The sequence below is a fragment of the Bombus flavifrons genome, chromosome 1 (assembly GCF_040668555.2).
Source record: "Bombus flavifrons isolate JBK064 chromosome 1, iyBomFlav1_principal, whole genome shotgun sequence".
Taxonomy (NCBI): domain Eukaryota; kingdom Metazoa; phylum Arthropoda; class Insecta; order Hymenoptera; family Apidae; genus Bombus; species Bombus flavifrons.
The window spans coordinates 15,657,880-15,679,639 of NC_138442.1; the positions used below are offsets into that span (position 1 = coordinate 15,657,880).

General features: G+C 30.7%; 5 protein-coding genes across 12 annotated transcripts; 2 read left to right on the top strand and 3 right to left on the bottom strand.

Moving 5' to 3' along the window:
- Positions 1-1,600: 1,600 nt before the first annotated feature.
- LOC138178375 (transcriptional repressor CTCF-like) lies at positions 1,601-8,360 on the bottom strand. 8 transcript variants are annotated; one of them, XM_069110186.1, is made up of 14 exons: positions 7,625-8,360; positions 7,485-7,535; positions 6,223-6,395; positions 5,926-6,149; positions 5,487-5,851; positions 5,233-5,402; positions 4,965-5,101; positions 4,737-4,887; positions 4,510-4,651; positions 4,144-4,416; positions 3,926-4,062; positions 3,549-3,688; positions 3,209-3,463; positions 1,601-3,116 (listed from the first exon to the last, which is right to left on the bottom strand). In XM_069110186.1, exons 3-14 carry the CDS (start codon positions 6,350-6,352, stop codon positions 3,057-3,059), a joined length of 2,184 nt encoding a protein of 727 aa, XP_068966287.1. In that variant the 5' UTR covers positions 6,353-6,395; positions 7,485-7,535; positions 7,625-8,360; the 3' UTR covers positions 1,601-3,056. The 8 variants fall into 8 exon arrangements, with proteins under 8 accessions (XP_068966287.1, XP_068966295.1, XP_068966312.1 ...); XM_069110194.1 differs by lacking the exon at positions 7,485-7,535; XM_069110211.1 differs by having other exon boundaries at positions 3,549-3,664; positions 7,485-8,360.
- Positions 8,361-8,483: 123 nt separating this feature from the next.
- On the bottom strand, positions 8,484-11,817 carry LOC138178505 (motile sperm domain-containing protein 2). Its single transcript, XM_069110442.1, has 9 exons — positions 11,395-11,817; positions 10,979-11,119; positions 10,703-10,880; positions 10,252-10,621; positions 10,090-10,165; positions 9,776-9,882; positions 9,491-9,691; positions 9,294-9,422; positions 8,484-9,219 (listed from the first exon to the last, which is right to left on the bottom strand). Exons 1-9 carry the CDS (start codon positions 11,474-11,476, stop codon positions 9,043-9,045), a joined length of 1,461 nt encoding a protein of 486 aa, XP_068966543.1. The 5' UTR covers positions 11,477-11,817; the 3' UTR covers positions 8,484-9,042.
- A 917-nt stretch (positions 11,818-12,734) lies between these two features.
- Positions 12,735-16,394, bottom strand: Vps26 (vacuolar protein sorting 26). The gene is made up of 6 exons (XM_069110452.1): positions 16,254-16,394; positions 16,006-16,149; positions 15,135-15,529; positions 14,940-15,046; positions 14,631-14,842; positions 12,735-14,559 (listed from the first exon to the last, which is right to left on the bottom strand). Exons 1-6 carry the CDS (start codon positions 16,254-16,256, stop codon positions 14,290-14,292), a joined length of 1,131 nt encoding a protein of 376 aa, XP_068966553.1. The 5' UTR covers positions 16,257-16,394; the 3' UTR covers positions 12,735-14,289.
- A 187-nt stretch (positions 16,395-16,581) lies between these two features.
- On the top strand, positions 16,582-19,109 carry LOC138178544 (palmitoyltransferase ZDHHC3). The gene is made up of 7 exons (XM_069110509.1): positions 16,582-17,033; positions 17,170-17,317; positions 17,421-17,606; positions 17,676-17,812; positions 17,891-17,975; positions 18,046-18,258; positions 18,332-19,109. The coding sequence occupies exons 2-7, from the start codon at positions 17,237-17,239 to the stop codon at positions 18,491-18,493; spliced, it is 864 nt and encodes a 287-aa protein (XP_068966610.1). The 5' UTR covers positions 16,582-17,033; positions 17,170-17,236; the 3' UTR covers positions 18,494-19,109.
- A 353-nt stretch (positions 19,110-19,462) lies between these two features.
- Positions 19,463-21,013, top strand: LOC138178630 (uncharacterized). The gene is made up of 3 exons (XM_069110661.1): positions 19,463-19,512; positions 20,479-20,540; positions 20,712-21,013. The coding sequence occupies exons 2-3, from the start codon at positions 20,511-20,513 to the stop codon at positions 20,973-20,975; spliced, it is 294 nt and encodes a 97-aa protein (XP_068966762.1). The 5' UTR covers positions 19,463-19,512; positions 20,479-20,510; the 3' UTR covers positions 20,976-21,013.
- The last annotated feature ends 747 nt before the right edge of the window (positions 21,014-21,760 follow it).

Consider the following 21,760-nt stretch of genomic DNA (forward strand, 5'->3'; position numbering starts at 1 on the left):
TGATAGATAGTGGAGCGTTTTGCGTCCACTTTGCAATCATTTGCCAAAAGTCTCCTCAAATACCGCTAAAAATCGTCTTTTTTCACATGGAATCGTGGAACACAAAATCTCCAAATATTGGCTTACTTTGTAAAGTCGAAAACGTTCGTGTGAGGGCGTTGTATACTACCCGGAAAACTATGTGGTCGATAGAAGTACGAATGTTCAAATCGTGAAAGTCCTTTAAATACTGCGCATTAGTAACTACGCACTGACACGCTGGGCAACTATCTCTTTAGGTAGACTCAGGAGTTAAACCTATCTAGATCTTACCGTTTTCCTTTTTCTATGCATTCAGTTTTTACTTACTAAAGTATGTTGGAACATGCAATGGTTAAATTCATTTAATAATACGAGGCTATCGACAAACGTAAATTGATAATCGGAAATATAAGTTCATTTCGTATACTTAAATGCAGAACCTAACTCCAGAGGTGGTAAGAAGGGGGTAAAATTTGTTTTACAGAATAATCATATTTCTGTGTCCATTAAAGTTAATGATGTGAAATTCGGCATATGAACTCATTAAAAATAAACGAACACGTATTTGACCAGTTTTCAAAATTAAATACTTAAAGAGTATTCAACCAGAGACTAATAAATATAATTCAAATACTGTGCTAGCGAAGCCGCGAGTGGGCAGATAGTATATTATATATGTATATATTATAATTATTTGGGTATTCGTTAGATATAATATTAAATTCTTTTGAATTCACAGTTGACACATATCTTGTTTTTACAAATTGACATATTATCATTTAATTTTAATAAAACAATTGATTTTATATTGTTTTTATATATTGTTTATTATAAAATGTTGATGATGTAATAAAAGTAGAGGAAGAGATGCGAAATTATTTTTATTTTTAATCACTTTTTTATTATAGCAGTTGTAATCTCATATATTGCATGGAAATAAATAGATTGCAATGCAGAATGTATAGATTTATTACTTGTAGGTAAATATACTTCGATAGGTGTAAATTGGCAACTGTTATAATAAATATATTATAATAAAAAAATACTATGACTTGTTTTAAAAATATATGAGTAATAGACTGTTTTCATGAAGTATGTAGCTTGTTAGCTTCTTAGTATATAGCTTGTTATTTATTTCATAAAATTATTGTGAATGAAATATTTATAAATGATATATGAATGTGATACTATACGAATTTTATCACGTGTATTTAACATAAAAAAGACTACAATTCTATCGTTAATCAGTTTAACATATTAGATGAGTTATGTAAATAAAATAACTGATTTGAAATAATGTGTCTAAATTATAAATTACAAGGATGATAAATCGTATAAATAATATATAGGTATATGTATGAAACATTATAAAAGTAATTTCAATTAGCCATATTTTTCTTACAATAATAATGCATTTACTTTCTGAATATATTAAATGTCATACATAAACGATCCAAAATATAATGATTGGATCCTGTAGTTCTATGCGTTGCTCGGAATAATGTGTGCGTTGAACAAACAATTTAATTCCTAACAAATATCGAAATGATAATTTATCAACAGAAATAATATGCGCAAGTATCGTCGACGACATAATGTTTATTATAAAGAAGATGCTACACCATTTTTTCTTTGGAATATTGTATGAAAGTGCTTCGGCTTAAATAGCACACAATTATCAATTGCTCAATTACAATTGTATAAAAAGTGTACAAGAGCGTAAAAAATTTTTACATTGTTTTTACAGCATCAATTACATTGACGATTTATATAGAATAACTTACGTGCGACAGTTTATGAAAAATTGCGTGTAAGATTACATTTACAAGAAATTGACTACATAAGAGAAGTCTACATGTAATCCATATAGATAGGAAATGGTTGTTTCTGAATGCTGTGCAATCACAAAATTATACAAGAAGTTAAACTGTCACAAATCGATAGAATGCAAAAGGATTCAATGAATTAAAAGTTTCGTCACTGTTTACAATCATATGTAATATTTTCTTACTAGTCTATTTGCATTTTGTTATAGTAGTTGCAATCAATATGGAAAAGAAGGTGCAGCCTAAACATGTAATGTTCTAAAGGAAACGTAATTAAAAAAGATGAATAAAAAATTATTATAATTATACTAATAATCATTACAGTCCTCTTAATATCAAGATACTTTCTGTCATTCATACCTTATCCTGTATCCACAAAAAATTTGACCTGATAGTCATGGTCATTAATATTATATATAGGTACTTATTTATAGAATGATCATTTATTAATATTATGAAATACTTCTATACAATCACAAATGTAACATCTGCTAGATCAATGAAAAATTTCTAACATTTTATGCTGTATTACGAATTTCTTATTATGTACATTCCTACATATATGCAGATATCATTCATATTAAATAACTTAAAACTCGATCATCACTATTAAATTTACCGCTTGTCTTTCCTCTAGTTATTTATAGAATATGATGTTTATCCATAAAATGAAATGTAATGGTAAGCATGTATATACATTGCAGCCTCGCATTATTCCGTAATTTTAGTTCCATTAACCACATACCAACAATAATCAATCAATGAAGATGTATTACTACATTCTATGTTCTTATGTTAACATTTACTAAATGACTGGTTTAAAAATATTAGGTCAACCTATGTTAATAATATATCCGAATGCATTAGTGACGATCTTGTTGACTTACGTTTTTCTAAAGCAAATTTTACTGATAACAAAGTAAAATAATAATAATTACATTATAATTGTACATTCGCTTTATATTTCACTAAATCATAGAACTACTGTTTTTTCATAAATTATTACATACATCTAATGCACTAGTGGCAAAAAATGTTCTTGTACCATGCATATGGACCACGCTGGCCCCGAAAATTGGCTCCATTGGAGCTATTCACAGAGTCTTTAAATAATATTAAACAGTACTCGCAGTATGTACGGTGTTACTGCGAAACAGATAAAACATTTGACTATTACATAGATAGATTTTGTCGCATTCATTTTTCATATTACGAAATTGTCTGCAATATATTTATATTACCATTGGCTCCGTCTTCTTCTTCCTCTTCCTAATATTCAATATTACAATAAATTCACATCATAATAAATCATGCCTATAAATGGCAATTTGTGAAGGTGGTAAAAGATTAAATTCACTTACCTCGTCAAAACCGAAACAGGTTTCCATTTCCTTCTGTAATTTTGGATCACTTTGTGTGTTCTGAGATGAAGATTTCATAGAAGCTCCTGCTTCTATTTTTAATTCATCCATTTCTATTTCTTCTTCTTCTTCTTCTTCTTCCTCTTCTTCTGCTTCATCTGCTTCTTCGCCTGTACCAGTTACGATCCCACTTTCTTGACTCAAAGGATCTTGCATCATCAAATCTCCGTCTTCACTGGCTACTACGGCCATTTGCTAAACAAAGGTGAAACAATCAGAATTATATTCATACATAAACATAATAAACTAATATTTTTTTAGCGTTTGTTATAATACACACTTGATCAGTTCCTTGATTGTCAGCTAGCTGTATAACTTCCAATACAACATATTGTTGACCATCACTTCCTTCGACCGCCATCATATCCTCTTCATCTTCTTCTTCATCTTCGTAACCTTTAAGTTTAGTAGCTAAATCACCTGTTATTATAACACAACACATGGATATTAGTCAATGACCTGAATACAGATCATTGAGTAAGTGTCCCTGTGATTACAATATTTTATGATTCATTGTATATGTGTAGTACAATTTGCTTCATTCATAAAATTTAAATATTGTTTTAGAAATATCAAATTTGCGACTTGTTCCTAATTATACACATATAAATGAACCAAATTTCCTTGTTCTGCCTTGCAAGTTTGATGAAACTTTACCTGTCATGACCTCGACTCTCTGTCCATCTATAATTTGAATCTTTTTCTGTCTGCCCATCTTCAATGCTTGTTGCTTTTCTTGAAGAGATGATTCCGGATCATGAACAGCCATATGTCGAATAAGATTCCCTTTATGCCTGAAAAACAAAATACATAGGCATTCAACTGTATTCTCCTCCATATCTTCACTTCATAAGTGTATCACAAATATTACATACCTAAACGGTCGTTCACATTCAGGGCATTGATGTGTCTTTTCTTGTGGCGGAGGGGGGACATAAGTAGGATTATGATATAAATTATAATGCCGTTTGAGAAGTTGTTTTTGTCTGAATGATTGAAAACAATGATCACATTGATATGGTTTTTGATCAGTATGAATTAACATGTGACTCTCGAGATGGCGCTCGGATATAGAAGCATATGGACACAAATCACATTTATAACACTTTTCTCCTTCATGAGTTTTACTATGCAATTTGTAGCTATATCTACAATGGTAAAATACATTATATGTTTTGTGTTTGCAACATATAATATTTTCACTTTTGTAGCTATTATACAGCCCAGTCTTTGCCACATACCTGTCTGGGAATGATTTTCCACAGCGTTTACATTTCAAAGGTTTATCAGAGGTGTGTAATTTTTGTACATGAATTCTGAGATCTGTTTTTCTTCCACACGTCGTTGGACATAATTCACACTGAAACACTGGCTTGTCACCAACTATAACACATATTATTATAACCATAAATGAAAGAAAATTACATAACAAATGTAACAACCTTTAACATATAAAGTATCAACATACCGTTATGTATCAGTTTGTGAGCTTTTAAGCTATTAGACTGAGTAAACCTTGCCTGACAAAAATCACATTCGTATGGCTTTTCTCCTGTATGTATGCGCAAATGGCGTTTTAGTTTGAAAGTATCAGGACTTGCATATGTACAATGCGGACACTGTAATGTAAATGTAATGATAATTTTATGGTTGTGAATAACGCTTTTTAAGCTTTTTATATGAACATATAATATACCTGATATGGACGTTCGCCTGTATGACACCGAATATGACGTTTGAGTTTAGACAATTCAACAGATGCATAGTCACATTCATGACATTTATGTGGTTTTTCATGTGTGTGTCTATATCGAACATGTCTAACAAGTTCACCTATAAATTATTACTAATGATGATTACTATGTTTCTGCACTTCAATGCTACTTGTTTCTTTTAATAATTCAAGGTCAAATGCTTATCAAATGAAAAAAGATATAAAGAGTCCATAAATATTTTGTACTCACCAGAGGTTGTGAATGCACTATCACAAAATTTACAGTGATGTGGCTTGGTCCCAGTATGTGTATTAACATGATTCTGAAGAGAAGCTAGTGTTTTAAATCCTCTTTCACAAACGCTACATTTATGTGGCCTTTCCTCAGAATGTGATTTCATATGTCGTGATAGCAGATATCTGCATCATATGCAGATTAAGAAATTGTTTACAAGTTAGTCAAATTTTGATTATGGTATAATTTAAAACAAACTAAAAAATTACCGTTTTGGACTTGTGTAGTTACAATAATTACACATATGAGCTTGAGTAACAGTTTGGGACTTTTTAGGTAAAATTTTTACAATCTTAGTTTTGTCATCTTCTACTTCTGATTCCACAGGTACTTCATTATCTTCATTATCTTCAAAGTCATAAACTGTAAGATCTTGTTCTCCTTCTCCTTCTTCACCTTCTGTTCCTTCTCGTGCTATTGGTTTGCTTTCCTTATCTTCAGCATCAGGTTGCTGAACTATTAGTACATAACTCACTTCACCAGGATTGGTATCAGATGGTACAATAGTAACTGTTTGATACGCATCTCCAGAGTTGATTACAACCTCATTATTTCCATTACTCGTTACCTGGCCCTATGGAAAACAATATATTTTCATAGTAATTGTATACAGTATGACATTCCATGAACAAAGATAATTTCCCTTACATCTTCATCACCATCAACATTTTCTAATTCTTCAATTTCATGGTATTGTTCTTCTTGAGGTGCTTCTCCATCATTATTTACATCTGCTTCTTCTACTTCTTGAATTTGAACCTGTGTCATGACAGGTGTTTCATCATTATTTGCTTGGTAGTAATATTGACCAGATTGGTCAACAAAGTAAGTTCCACCTTCTTCTCCACCAGACAGTCCTTCCACTTGTTGCACTATAAGCTAAAGTTTTAATAGAAGCTTGTTCCTTCTAAGGTAAATATAGAAAATTCATTTGAAAATACTAACACTGTACATGTTGCAATTGCTCCCCTTGACCTCCTTCTATTTCTCTATTAAATGTTTCTAAGTATGTTTGTATCTCCGTTACAGATTCCTGCTCCTCTTCTAACTTAATTGTTGCTACGTTAGTTGTCATGGTCAAATCATTAACTCATAGAAGGCTACTTTCTGTCATTAATCTGAAAGAACAAAAGATGTATTTTTTACTGAATGCTTTGTAAATAAAAGTATAATTTTCAAATAGTTTACCATATATTTTACTTTTTGTGTTATAAAAACATATTGTAATTAGTTACACATTTGTATATCTTTTTATAAATTTAATGGAGTTATTCTATTGCAAACAAAATTTTATATTTTATGCTAACTACACAATCATCACTTATAGACAACATAGTACTATATGTGTACACATATATACATACTATATCTAATTGTGAAGAAGATATTTAGCTACATATCTAATCACTCATTGCAATATGCAGTTTTGGCATTAAAAAGATTCGAAGATCTACTTGAGTAAATATCCATGAATATATGGAATCATTTACATAGTTATCGAATTATTACAGAAACGACGTAGAGTTGAAACATCATATACATAGAATATGACAATCGTTTCATAAGAATGCGCAAGTGTAATCGGTTTTACTTTCGAGAGCATTCGAAAACACGTGCATGCATTCGGAAATTGCATCGATCACCACTGATATATCAGTGGGAATGCACAAGGCATCATGAGTGGTGCGAAATTAAGGAAAAATAAATATATCCTTGTAAAGAAATTGAAGGTACGGAAGGTACGGATGAACCAGAGGAGACAAGAGCGAATAATTAATAGGATTGACCATGTGTTGGAATCCTCGTAATCCAGCATCGGTGTTATATCATTGGAAAGTCAAACGGGATTGACAGAAGCGACGCACGCTGCCGCGGAACGCCATGTAACACGCGAAGCGGGTAATGCGAACGATGATGACGCCATGGGCAAAATGTGATTGCGCCGTGATGGGTGAAGGAGCGTGTGGAAATGGGTAGCGGACCTCCAGGGTTCCGTAACCGAGGACTTTTGTCAAACATCGGAGGCTCCGAAGTTGCGCATTCTGTCGGAAAGCTTTTAAGACAACGCGGGTGCTTTCGATTTCAGGACACAGGGGGCATTAACGACAAAAATTTCAGAAAATTATCACCGTCGGCGCTGTCATCAATATGGAGGACGCAACGGAAGGGAATACTGTTCGTTCTGCTACGTGTTGGATATAACTTACCAATCTTTTGCGTTCAGCTCGCGGCCGGCAGACACAGATCTCTTCAAATACCTTCAAAAATCGTCTTTCTTCACACGGAATCGTGTTTTCACTTTGTGCTAAGTTCGCTTACGACTTGAAACCTCTAAATATTCGCTTACCTCGTAAAGTCGAGAAAGTTCGTGTGAGGGCGTTGTGTAAGACCCGGAGGATAATATGGCCGATCGAACTACGAATGTTCAAATGCTGCGCGTTGATAGCTGCGCACTGGCATGCATCACTCGTCATGTTTACACCGGACGACTGTCGTTTTTAGGTACTTCCGGGTAGTAATTTTACCTATATATTACCAATTAACTTTTTCCTTTTTTCATGTATTCGGTTTTCACTCACTGAAGCATGTTTATAAGTATACGGCGGTGAAACTACTTTAATAATACTTTGTTACTAGTAAATGTAGCGTTGATAATGCTGAGATGTAAGTTCATGTGATATACTTGCTGGTGAGGTGCATTCGACGAAATAAAAAAAGTCCACCGCCATGCGAAAAGAGCGGGAAAGCCATAGTTAAGGTGGGAACAAGGATTAAATCTTAGTGGGGAGACCAACACCCATTTACTTATGCGAAATATCACTTTTTCTTAAATGATTAATAACTAATGTACGTTGATGAGAAAATATATACAATGACGATACAATCACATGTTAAGTATTAAAAAATTATATACATATGTATGTGCAATTATTCGAACATTTGTTAGGTACAATATTAAAATTTTTTTTGTCAAGCATAAGATACAAAAAACGTCTTGACTTTCAATCAGTTTTTTATTGTAACACTTCTAATCTCATAAGTTTGCATTGAAGTAAACAGATATTACATGTTAGTACACTATATGATATATATAAATCAGTGAGTAAAATAACAAATATGATATTGAAATAAAAGAATGCAATGATTTTTAGCAAAAGTATATAATTAAGAAACTTTTTTTTAAATATATAGTTTATTAGTACATTTTATAAAATTATCGTGAATGAAATATTTACATATGGTATATTATATGAATTTGATATTAACAATTTTATCACGTATATATAACAAAAAGAACTTCCCATAATTGTTTCATTAACCAGTTAAAGATATTAGATGAGCTATGTAAATAAAAGGATTAGTTTGAAATAATTTGTATTATTAGATTATAAATTACAAGGAAGATAAGTTGTACAAATAGTATGTAGAAATACGTGTAAAACGTTATAAAAATAATCCCAATTGTTATATTTTTTTCTTATAACAATAATATATTTACTTCCTAAATATATTAAATAGTATACACAAACGTCCCAAAATATAACATCAACTCATTTCTTTTATGTCAATATTGATAACATAAAACATGTTTTATACGTATCTTACATAATTCTTTTTTAACAAAAACAACGAAAAACAAATATAAGCTATGAATAGGAAAGATCGATTTAAAAATATTAGAGTTATAGCATAAACATAAATATATAACAATTAAAATTTGTGTTATGTGTATGTAGAAATCAAATAAATTTCTATCTGAACAACCTATATTCCATGCATGTCACAGACTTGTTGATCCATAAAATTTTTAATATCAACTTTTAAAATATAAATAACTACTATGGCCATTATGATTGTAACTATCATAGAAAAGAATAATAAATGCTTCAAGAAAACGACATCATTGTACAACTTTGTATGACTGTCTTTCAAATGTGCTATCTGTAAGTAACCAATTTATATATTAGTATACTGTTCATTAATATCATACTTTTAATCACATTATTTTGCCTTACTTTCCGGGAAAGTATATCTATTTGACCAGTTTCTGACAAGCCTGAGGTGGAATGTAATTTTGATGTTTCATTACTTGTAATTCCACCATCGCAACATCTTAATTTATGTTCTTCTGCTGGTTTCTCAGACTGAATAAAACATAAATTAACAATTACACATTAAACGCCTATATAATTAATATATATCGATGTGTTACCTTCCATAGAACTGCTAGTTCTTGGGCTGATGCGTTCGGATCTTTTAATGGAAGGCACATAACTAAGAATTTATCGACATGAAAGAGACTGCGCATATTATGTTCTTGCTGTACAACAACTGAAATCGTACGTTGTTCTTGAGGTAATAAAACTCCCGAACTTAGCCGTACTTTGAACTTTCCCGGCGACGTTGTTTTTACCTACATATATAATAGAAAATATTTATGCTATGTTCCATATACATCATATCGTAAATTTTATCATAGAAGAAAAACTCATCTTACCTTATAAGATAAAGGTTTATCTACAGTCACATTTTTAATTGTAATTGTTCCACTAATTTCATTTCCTACTTTATTAAATATAAATGCATCTGGTTCAATTGATAATACTGCAGAAGAATAAGTATTATTTGTCAGTATAAGAATCAAAGTAGAGCTTTTATCTTTACAAACATTTTCAATATTTACAATAGATGTAAAAATGAATTCTTTCTGACAATAAAATTTCCATTTCACACAAAAATCAGAAAGAATTCTAAAGAATTATCTCTACATCTATGATTTAATAATGCCTATAAAAGTATAATTTTACTTACATTGTTCTTCATTTGATTGATCTCCAAAACTACTTGTAGACTGTTCTGTTAATGGAGAACCTTCTGCAAAATGTACCTATAGTTACATAAAGATAAAAAATTAATTCTCAAAGGAAGTTGTGAATTATTTGACATTTATTTTTCCACTAATTAATTATATACCTTTTTATTATCGAATTTTCCATTTATTGTAGCATCTATATTATTTTGTGCTTCCGGTACAAATTTGAAGGTATATTCGTTACTACCTCCCCAACATGTTAGTATGTCACTAGGTTCTACCAACTCATGTATGTTGCTTTTATGCACAAATTTAATTTTTGGAATTGCTTTAGGTGGCAACCATGATTTTATCATTTTAAATGCAGTGTTTAATATCCATGGCATTTCAAAAATAATGATATAATTCAAAAAATTGGGATAATAATTTTTGCAAAGGTTGATCAGGTACTTGATAAATTCCATATCCATATTTAAAATACCAGTATCTGACATATCAAAGAAAAGTGAAATTTGATTGCCATTAGTTTGTCTGAAATATCATAAAAAAAGATAACATTTATTCTGGGAACAAATTGATCTAAATAATTCATTACAGATTATTTAATCTTACCTTTCTAATCTTTCAAACCAATACACAACAAGCTTTTGCAATTGACTAAAGTCTTTACTGCCTTTAGTATGTAACTTACATTTAATAACAAACATTGTTTTACCATCTTTGTCTTTACCATGAATAAAGCACAATCCATTATTTAAATATTCTTTCATCACATTCTCTTCTGTAATCTCTGTAATTAGATAATATTGTAATAGTTTCATTAAAACTTATATAATTTATACATAGCAACTAAAAAAAACTGCACATATGAATGTATATTATCCATACCATTTGTGCCAAATTTACTTCTCCAGCTGCAAGTCTCCCATAACATATTAAGTGAGTCTTGCATATTGTTTTCATTGTGCTCTAAAAATCTTTTTAACCAGTTATTATTGTTTACATTAGCAATATCTACAGGGTGAAATTCTGAAATTGGATTCAATTAAATGATTAGTTGAATCATAAATATTTTTATGTATTATACATTTTATCAATTAAATACACAATAAGAAGTGGAACAAAGGCTTCATAAATTATTCATAAAAATGATTCTTATTCTTTCATCGAATACATATTGAAAACATTGCTTTGGTATATGACACTAAGCTTAAATTTTACCCTGTGAGTTAATCAGGTTTTTTCAAAATACCATTCGAAAGAAAAAGTACTCCTTTTTACGATATGAAAATAAATATACACACTAGGATCTGGTGGTCCCTCGTCAGCCAACTTTTTAAAAAATTTTTCACGAAGTTCCGTAATTAATTCTGTTCGTACTTCCATCTTTGGTTAACCTGCTGATGACTACGACACTAACACTTTAACCGGCAGTGAACTACTAATACGATAACCAGACACGATAATTGTTTATCCGGATCCGGACATCAGATCTGCGCGCAGAGACACGCGCATACTGTTCGGAATCTTTGGACTTTACACTGAATTAATTGAATCATACATTCTTTCTTCTATAATTATGTGTGGAACACACTTTTTCTTAAACATATACTGACGTAAGAGAACTTGATGTAAAGTTCTAATTTTTTTACGGAAGTGCCACAAAGTCTGATTTGTAAAATATGATCTATGAATAATTTGCTTGTAGACTATTACGTATTGGTTTGCTGTCAGTACGTATATTTATTTAAGCTTGATTTCCATATGCCCACGTCTAATATGTACTACAGAGAAATACACGAATCATTCATTAATGAAAATAAATAAAATTCAGTGATACATTAAAATATTAAATGTTACTGTACTACAAGAGAATTTTAAATATTGTAAAATTTATGTTTTATGTATAAGTTTAAAATATGTTTTTTTTTAATTATAATTGTTTTAACATCATTAGCAATTGATTTTTAATTACTATATTATTTGTATATATTTAGGTTTATTACTTTTTAAATTTGCTTAGGTTTATGAAAATGAATAGAAAAAAATTTTGAATATAAAACTATTTTTGTTGCGCTTATAATTTTACAATAGTCTGTTAATATACACAATAATATTTTGGACTAAAGATTCTAATAATTAAATTATTAAAGTTACAAACAATAGTTAAAGATAGTAACTTCATAAAATACAGACGCTTTTGAAGAGAAAAAGTAATGAGCTCTATTAATTAATTAAATAGTAGAACTTCTTATGTATAAAATATTTACCCTTAATTTTCGAAATACTAATCGTGCTTTACGAAGGCACTTAATCGTAATGTCAATTCTAAATATTTTGCTTATAACCGAGATAATTCCAAAAAAAGACGGGAAATGATTTGAAAAACTAGGGACATTTTAATCGACGTTTTAATTGTCGTTATAAAATTCTATTGCATTAGCATTTGTTGATATCATCCTTCATAAATTCGTCATAAAATTAATTGCACTTAAATCCATAGTTTACTTGTCATGGTGAAATCTGTACTTGATATGTCTATTTCGTTCAGATAAAAAACAAGTTATAGATAGCGAGAATAAAAATCTAATGATATCTGATTTATATAAAACGATAGGAAGGGTGTACTTATGCATAGACGAAGTAATGTTTTCCGATACACGTGCACACAATGGCACACTGTATGCGATGTATAATATATTTATGTGGGCATTAAAATATGCAGCTAGTTTATATCGTATGACAATATGTATATGTATATACAATATTTGACATGTCAAATAATTCACAAATAGTTCTGTTTTCTCTCTTTTACACATATATCTTTCTTGTCAACAAATAACAAAGGCGTGAAATATGAAACTTTTAATTTACATGAAACAAAATTCTCGAAATACACGCGGTTGACTATTATGCAGTTTTTCTTTTTTAACAAGATTCTTTAGTCAACCCATGTTAACATAGAATTGTACAAAACGATTGGTATTTTTCTCATACCGGTATATTACCTCCATCGTGGTAGCAATCATGATACTGCCTTGATAGAACACGTTTCAGTATTATTACAATAGAGGTGGATACTTTTGTGTGTGTGTATATATAACTCAGTTTATACTAAGACTACTATCATTAAAAATCATATATATGCATGTATATATCCACACACATATTGTAATATGTTTTTATATATATATAAATACATGTGGGGCCATCCCATTTTTTAATCTATCGTAGTCCACTCTTATATTAATAAAGGCATACTAAAAATTGAACAAGCATACTAAGGCATGTATTTCTTACAATGATTTGTATTAAGATTCTTGAAACTGCATAAAAATTCTATTAAAAAATTAATTAGCATATACAATTCAATGATTTGTATATACAATTATGCTATAATTGGGACAGAACTATCGATATTACGTTATATACCGTGCCTGTATCTTAACATATTTTATTAATGATATTTATTGCAAATATTAATAAAAATCTTCTGCTGAAAAAATCACATTCTCTCAAAAATTATGTCGATAATAGTGTATTATATATAAAAGCGTTCCTCCCAGTGCCTTTACCATATTAGTTGCAGACTAGTTGAATGGATTAAAATAGGGCAGCCATTGTGAGTATATGTATATCCATTTCAGATTTAGAAAACTCTCATCTGACAGAAATTGACCATTTGAGAGGTTTGATAATATAACACAAAAGATTTTGATAAAGACCTTTGAGAATATAACACATAATACGGTTGTATAAAATATTCTGAACACTGTAACATTCAGATGCTGTTCAAGAATATACCGCAGATAAATATTCAGTTATTAAACTGTCCATTTATAAATATCCATTTTATATGGTTGTATTATTCTGTTTTATATTATTTTTTTCTGTTTAATTATTTCAAGTCTGTCCCATTAGACACCACTGTATGTTATCTATAGCTCTTGATAATTGGAAATTTTGATCGATAATTGGCTACTTATTCAATTTAATCATCCGCATTATTTATAGGTATCCAAAATATTTACAACTTTACTTGCAGATGTTTCGATTTTTTGTAGTTCCTAAAATTCAATCTCTCTTTACAGTAGAAGAGGAGTTTCGTTTAAAACTACTAGTTCCGTGCGAAGTTATTACCCATTCTCTGAATTAGTAAAACTTCCATTGACTTCAGTAACTGTTTCGCATGCAAAAATTCAGTTACTTTCAGAATTAACTTCTTTTGCACCTTCACCATCTCCTTCTTCGCGTGTCATGCTTTCTATTGGCGCCTGTGCATCCTCTACATTGGTAATGTTAGTGGATGGCAATTGTCCTGATTGGACTGATGGAGTTACAGATGGTGGACCATTCTGAGCAGCTCCTTGTGGGAATCCTGTCTCTGCTGATACTAAATGCGATGGCATGTGTGGTGAAGCGGTTTGAGATTTTCTACTTTTTTCTCCCTTTCTCCATAACGTTATTTCCTAAAAAAACGTAATTGTAAAAAGTATCTCAATAAAAAGTTAGTAAATCAGAGGCTTATTATTCAACTTACTTGTTGTTTGAAATATCTACGATCTTCCTCATCCATGAGAACTAAATTAAGGTAATATCTAACACTGAATTTTTTATTGATGTCACGCATTGTAGGTGTCAAATCATAGCCTGCTAGAAAGACTCTTATTGGAATAGACTCGCCTCGGACTGGTGCTCCATCCATTATTTCATATTTCGCTATAGTTTCATTTTCCGTAAATGTATGTGGACCTGCAAATATATATTCTATTTATAATAGTGTTCAAATTATAAGAAAGATTATTATGAATATTTTTATGAGAAAAAAGATCTAAAAATTATACTGTACCAGAACCGGTAGTTTCCCGTTTTATTATAGCAATTTCCATGTGTTTAATTTTTATTCTAACCAAAAGAAAATATATTTTCCCAACAATAACATCTTTTAAATGATATCTGAAAAGATATAAATGTAAGTTAATCTTTAAACTCAATATTAGGCATTAAGAGTTACATAATTAAACTTTACATCAAAGCAACTTACTTGCTTTTATTATACTCAAATTCAATATGCAAACAGTCTTCAATTCCAACTTCCATTTTAATAGGATTGTTCATATCTGGATAGGAACTAAGAGTGTGGACAACTAATTCAAGTTCTTTAACAATATCACTAAGTCTTCGAACAATTGTAACTTTGAGAAAATATCTTAGTCGTACATTAGATCCTGTGTAACTTTCAAATGGTTTTTCTACATTTGCAAATTCAAAAGTATATACTGTGTTATGAGTCAGTTCTCCCGGCCTAGCTAATTCCTTAACTAGACTTGTAAACTCATGATGATTTCCTCTATCATAATATAGTTCAATTTGCCCAATAAATTCTACTTTTACACCTTGATGCTCCAATTTACCAGCTTTCCTGAGACTAATATTAATCTGCAAATAATAGTGTATTAATTAATATAACCTTATTTGCTTCTCAAGAAGGATTTGAACTACATTATGACATTATCTACTAAAAGTCATGTTTCACAAAAAGGAGATTATTTTTAAATATATTCTATTATAGTTCTATGGTTTGAATTTGTCAAATTAAATAAGATAATCATATTTACTTAAAGATATTAAAACATATCTGTCTTTCTCTTATATATATACCCATATACGTTAAATACTGTAATTTTTTGGAGTATATGCATATATAATAATATTAGTGTGCAAAAATAAATAAATTATTAAATATTAATATAAATAATTAATATAGAATAGCGCAATGTTGAGTACTTCTTATTTTATCTTATACGGCTATTGGTCTAGAGTTTACGAATAAACACCGTAGGTTATGGATTACATTCTGTACAAATATTTCATTTAGTTTATTTATATTTATTCGTTTAAAAAAAGATTTTTACCTTTCCAGAAACGGTTTCACCGTCATAGTATAACAAGTGGCGCTCTTTTTTACCATCTTCAGATTTAATGTCTGCAGTCTTCCTGGTTTCTGCACCATCCAAAGTAATCTCTATATCAGCCGATTGACCAAACCCAAAGAAACTCTACAAAAAAAATAAAGTAGATACATCGGGAATATCTTATAATTTCGTAACGAATGATTTAACTGTTCTAAGACGAAGAATCTACTAATCAAAAAGTAACATACCATTTTTCGTAAAAAAGTTTGAGCTTGTATAAATTATCGCACGTTCTATCGTAATCGTGTTCGCGTTAACAAGACCAACGTGTGAAATCAATGAAAAATCCTCGAAGGCAACATTTTTTCACGTAGAAACGAGAAAAGTTGTATTATTTTTTGCTCGCTTCCTCCCAAAAGTCACAAGTAGCCAATATGGCTGCGCACTGTAGCCCCCACCCTTACCATGTACTGTCAAACTTGCAGTCGCGTGTAAGAATGCGGTAGACAACGTTCGAACCGGTAATATCTAGTATTATTTACATTCATTTTTTTATTTCTTTTTAACATTCGTTGTTGTAATTGGATAAGACAATGGATTTAGGTTTCGATTATTTCCCTTAAAAACATCTGTTCGTTCAAATGCAGGTGCGTGGTGCGTTCGTAATGCTGTTCAATGGCGAATAATCGGTGACGTTTAGAAATCAAGTTATCATAATCTACACGTGATAACATGTTCAAGTTCCGTTTTCAGTTCATTTACTTTGCACTGCGTTTAAATCGGTGTAAACATACGACAGTTGGATACTTGAGAGAACTTTTATATTAATAACATAATTATTTAGTAACGAATCTACTACTTAGACTAATTAAGTAAAAGCTGAGGACGAACAAATCAATTTTGTCACTTGATATTCATCGTAAACACGTTAAATGTATCATAATGAAAAAAAATTGAAGTAAAAGTTGATGCAAATTATCCGATTCTGGTGAATCTGTGAAGAGAAATCTGCGAATACTAGTTATGAGGTTAGATTCTAGGTTATTTCCATGTTATTTCATAGTATAAATTTGTTGTAGTGGATTTGATTTCTCACAAATCACAAACAAAATATAATACGCCATATAAAATTTTACTAATATTTGGGTTAATTTTTATTTCAAGCAAAGAACCATGGTTGAAATCTCTTCGTGTGATTAACAGTGAAAAATTTAGTAAATAGCAATAAATCATGGATTATGACTATATGTCTTTTCAAAGAGAAAAGGATGTTCACAATAAATGTTATGGTGGAAGATTGTGGTGTATAAAAGTATGTATATACAAATATTTTATGGTATTAAATAATGTGTAATTAAATAATTGAAATATTCTTTATGGATACTAAGTATCCTTTAATTGATTTTATGTTGTAGGATATATGTGGGATTATATGTGCTATTTTAACCTGGTTGTTAATCATTTATGCAGAGTTTGTAGTAATGGCAGTTATCCTTATTCCCACAATAAATACTTTATATTCTAGTTTAAACACTGCAATATTTCAGTCATTAACTTTCTTGGCTTTTGCATCTCATTTAAGGACAATGTTCACAGATCCAGTAAGACATGAAAACATGGAGCTAACATATTTGAAACATACTAGTAATATGGCTTAAACATATTTATAGGGTGCTGTTTTGAAAGGAAATGCTACCAAGGAAATGATTGAACAAATGGGATTTAGGGATGGACAAGTCATATTTAAGTGTCCTAAATGTTGTTCTATTAAGCCTGATAGAGCACATCATTGTTCTGTGTGCCAAAGGTAAATTTATAACATTTGTAATATCTTAGTTATGAATACATAGAAAAATTACAGATATTTTAAATATTTTATTTATAGATGTATTAGAAAAATGGACCATCATTGTCCATGGGTTAATAATTGTGTTGGGGAAAATAATCAAAAATATTTTGTACTTTTTACTGTAAGTCCTGCTATACAAATATGCAAAGTGATGACATGAAGCATCATCTGTATTATGTAATTTATTTTAGTTCTATATAGCAGCAATGTCATTGCATTCTTTATTGCTATGTATACAACAATTTACTACATGTATAAGACAAGAATGGAAAGAATGTTCTACATTTAATCCACCTGCAACAGTGGTACTATTACTTTGTTTGGCATTCGAAGCCCTCTTATTTGCCATTTTCACGGCTGTAATGTTAGGGACACAATTACAAGCAATTTGGAATGATGAAACTGTATGTACACGATAATTAAATAAAAAATTAATGGTAATTTCAAATTGATTACTTATTTATATCATTTTTATAGGGTATTGAGCAACTTAAAAAAGAAGAAGCCAGGTGGGTTCGTAATAGTAGATGGAAATCCATTCAAGCTGTCTTTGGAAGATTTTCGATTGCTTGGTTCTCACCCTTTACTTCTCCTCCAAAAGGAAAGACAAAGCAAGATCCTTATTTATATTCCGTATAACATGCATCCCAGGAATATTTAATATTTGTAAATGTAAAATAATTGTGATGCATCATGAATTCATGTATCAGCAAAGAGAATGTTTATAATCTTGTACTGCTATTTAACATTCTTATTTCATTCTGACGATTTGTGAGAGATACTTAAACAAAACGAACATCCAACATATATATTATAATTAAAATTTGTAAACTCGTAAGCATATGATAAGGTATGCTTCTTGTAAAGCTTCTTGTATTAAAACATTTTATTATTGATCGTAATAGCGATAGCGCCAAGTTACTTTTTATCCATCAATATCTACGCATAATACTGGAACTTGTTTATCGTACCAGCATAATTTATATTGTGAAAGTTAATATATATAAAACTATGTGCGACTGTGTATTATATGTGACAAGTAATATGCGGAACATGACATTAAGTTTATCATATCATGAGTTTTAAGTGATTCGAAGAGTTAATAGATCGACGTTTCGCACTGTTTTAGAGAATATATATTGCACATTGTGATAGTAACGTACTACTTACATTTACGAATAATTTATGTGATATGATATGTAACAAAAAAGAAAAGGTTCTATAAGATAAATCTTATTTCTTTCGATTATAAGCATATTATAGTTTAATTACATTTTCTTATTCTTCGATATTGTATTTCTACGACGATACCTGATTTTTTTGTACAGTTTGTACAAATACAATTTCTTACGTCTACCAATACTGTTCTCATTTGTCTTTACATAAATCATGCAGTTTCTTGTTCGTTATCTATTATTTTTTCTCAGCACAAACTTTTTTTTATTTACGAAACCTATGTTCAATGCCAGTGGCGAAATCCAGGATTGCACGTTTTCCAATTCTGTCGGCTTCCGTTTCTGCAGGCCTCGAGGTTGCTCTTGGTCTTCAGGGTGGGGACGCTTGGCAGTGGCAAGGTCGTTAAATGTGTGCAGGTAGAGGAAACGTCTCTCTAAACTGTGTGTGCAGAGCGGCTTTCACTTTTGCTACGACCACGTTCGGTAAGTTTCAACTATGAAAACTCGCAGTTTAGCAATCTTTTTATGATAGAGAACTTCTTACAGTAGATTTAATATCTCGACTTAAATTCTATATTGAATTTACGTTGCTGTTTCATCCTTTTCTTTCCTCGCGAGCGGTTTCAATCGTTACTGACTCACAGAAAAGTGAAAGTAGATTTTGCAATTACTTACGCTTAGTTTAGTTGAATTAATGACGCGTTAAAGTTAATCAAGCTCTAATTAAATTAATTATGAATATTTTTATCCCTTTGATAACTTCCTGTATCGCGATTTTGTAAACGTCGAAATAGAGGAGTTCAATAAGTAAGTTAAATATATCTTTACTTTTAGTTATTAAGGATGCACTATAAACTCTTTTTAATCGTGTGTATAATGAAAACGGACAAATGTAATGAGAAAGAACACAAACCTGTTGCGTGTTCGTGAAATAAACGACGAATGAGCGCGTAGATCACAATTGGTTAGTTTTTTATCGATTACGTACACTGATCGAAAGAAAGATAAGTAGAAAACACGTACCATTGCGAACAATCAGAAAACAATAGCGTTTAGATATACAGTATACGGTTATGTATGTTAATTCGATAGAAGTCGTGTAATCTTGTCATCGATGTAGTATCTGTGTTATCCACCTGGAACAAATTAATTGTATACTTTGATCTGTGTAAATCTTTCGATTGATCAAGAATAGAACAGAATATATTGTCTCGAGGGAATGTCTCCCGTTGATTCAAGTACCAAATAAATAAATAAATAAATTTGTGAAATCTTTGCAATTACAAAGTTTTCTAGGACATTAAAATATGACTCAGTTGGTTGCTTCGTATCGCGGCCGTGTCATTAAAAATTATTTCAAATAACTTTAATTATATGATTTAGAGCTTTCGTATCTTTTATAGCGGCATAGTTTTCACTTTATACCTAGAACATTCTTCGTCATTTCAGCGCTTTGGTCGACGTAGAATACAGATCGAAATATGGCGGCAAACCTTCTTACCTTGTTTACGGTACGTACCTTTACTTCCACTATATCAAGACATTTGAACAATTTATCTTATTATTTCCAATCACTTATTTTAACGAGGAAAAATTATATGAATAAGTGTTTGTTGAGTTATCGAATTTTATGTAATAGTTACTTACATATACTACAAAGTCTCGTCTATTTGTGATTCCAGTGTTTTTCTCTTCTAATTTCTTTGGCGTTAAATGGGATGGCTTACGATCCGAACGACAAATCGCTGAAGGACATTCTGTTACCGGAAGGACAATTCGAGGCATTCTACTTGAAAGGGTCGCAGGAGGAAGAACAGAACGCCGTAAGGCCTCCGCATTTACATGGCTCGTTTCATCAGTACAAGAATCCCGCCCTAGTCAGCGCACCGAACAGCGCTGCGTACGGTTTTCGTTTCGATGGAAAGCGCCGTTTCAATTACAATTAAATGAATCTATCGAGATTTGCAATTGAATATAATGCCACATACAGAAAATCTTCGCTGCGTTCATAGCGTTCCGTGATATGACTCTATTATCATCTAGTTGTATTATGCATTAGAGAGATGCTATTTATTCAACTGCAGCGACCAAGTTTCTCGATTAGATCGCTCCTTCCTTTTTTTCTTTTTTCTTTAGGTATATATTACTTCATTGTCGAAACAGTGAAAAAAGCGTAAGTTGTTTCGGAGTATGGCTGTCGAAACTTTTACGACTAATTGGGAAAAGTTTAACGATAAGCTATCTGTGTGCGTAAGAAACATCACCAACTTCGAAGTCAAATTCTTGGAATTACAGCTATACTTTCGATAATTGAAAATAAATTACTCTTAAATTATATCATGTAGAGAAACGACAATATGTATCAAATTCCGTGATCTACGACAATTTACTGAAATGTAGAACACACGATTTAATTGGAAATAAAAAAACAAAACCTCTGTACATCGCATTAAATTCAATTATGTACTTCGCAATTTTCCAGTTTTCCCTGTCATCGAGACGTTCTGCGGGACATTTTCCACAGGACCTTTTTTTTTGTTTTATTAAAAACAAGAAATTCTCGGACGCGATCCACATTCATTTTCAACAATTCCTTATTATACCAGTTTTTACTATCTGTCGAGCAATTATCTACACGTCGGCGTACCTCTAATAAACCTTCTTAACAAGTAATTAACTATTTGTTTTTATCCTCTGTTCGATTCACCATTCGTTATGGTTATGGTATTGC

Bases quoted from the DNA above. Each gene is read 5' to 3' on its own strand.
- LOC138178375 (XM_069110194.1), bottom strand. From the start codon at position 6,352: ATGACAACTAACGTAGCAACAATTAAGTTAGAAGAGGAGCAGGAATCT. The intron at 3,689-3,925 runs GTAAAGTTTCAT...TTATAATAACAG, and splicing joins GAGAGTCGAGGTCATGACAG to GTGATTTAGCTACTAAACTT. The intron at 3,117-3,208 runs GTAAGTGAATTT...ATTGAATATTAG, and splicing joins CCTGTTTCGGTTTTGACGAG to GAAGAGGAAGAAGAAGACGG.
- LOC138178505 (XM_069110442.1), bottom strand. From the start codon at position 11,476: ATGGAAGTACGAACAGAATTAATTACGGAACTTCGTGAAAAATTTTTT. The intron at 10,881-10,978 runs GTATGGATAATA...ATCTAATTACAG, and splicing joins AAGTAAATTTGGCACAAATG to AGATTACAGAAGAGAATGTG. The intron at 9,423-9,490 runs GTAACACATCGA...TGTTTTATTCAG, and splicing joins AACTAGCAGTTCTATGGAAG to TCTGAGAAACCAGCAGAAGA.
- Vps26 (XM_069110452.1), bottom strand. The intron at 14,843-14,939 runs GTACAGTATAAT...ATATATTTGCAG, and splicing joins ACGGGAAACTACCGGTTCTG to GTCCACATACATTTACGGAA. The intron at 14,560-14,630 runs GTAAGTTGAATA...ACGTTTTTTTAG, and splicing joins GTAGATATTTCAAACAACAA to GAAATAACGTTATGGAGAAA.
- LOC138178544 (XM_069110509.1), top strand. From the start codon at position 17,237: ATGGATTATGACTATATGTCTTTTCAAAGAGAAAAGGATGTTCACAAT. The intron at 17,607-17,675 runs GTAAGACATGAA...ACATATTTATAG, and splicing joins GGACAATGTTCACAGATCCA to GGTGCTGTTTTGAAAGGAAA. The intron at 17,976-18,045 runs GTAAGTCCTGCT...AATTTATTTTAG, and splicing joins AATATTTTGTACTTTTTACT to TTCTATATAGCAGCAATGTC.
- LOC138178630 (XM_069110661.1), top strand. From the start codon at position 20,511: ATGGCGGCAAACCTTCTTACCTTGTTTACG. The intron at 20,541-20,711 runs GTACGTACCTTT...TTGTGATTCCAG, and splicing joins ACCTTCTTACCTTGTTTACG to TGTTTTTCTCTTCTAATTTC.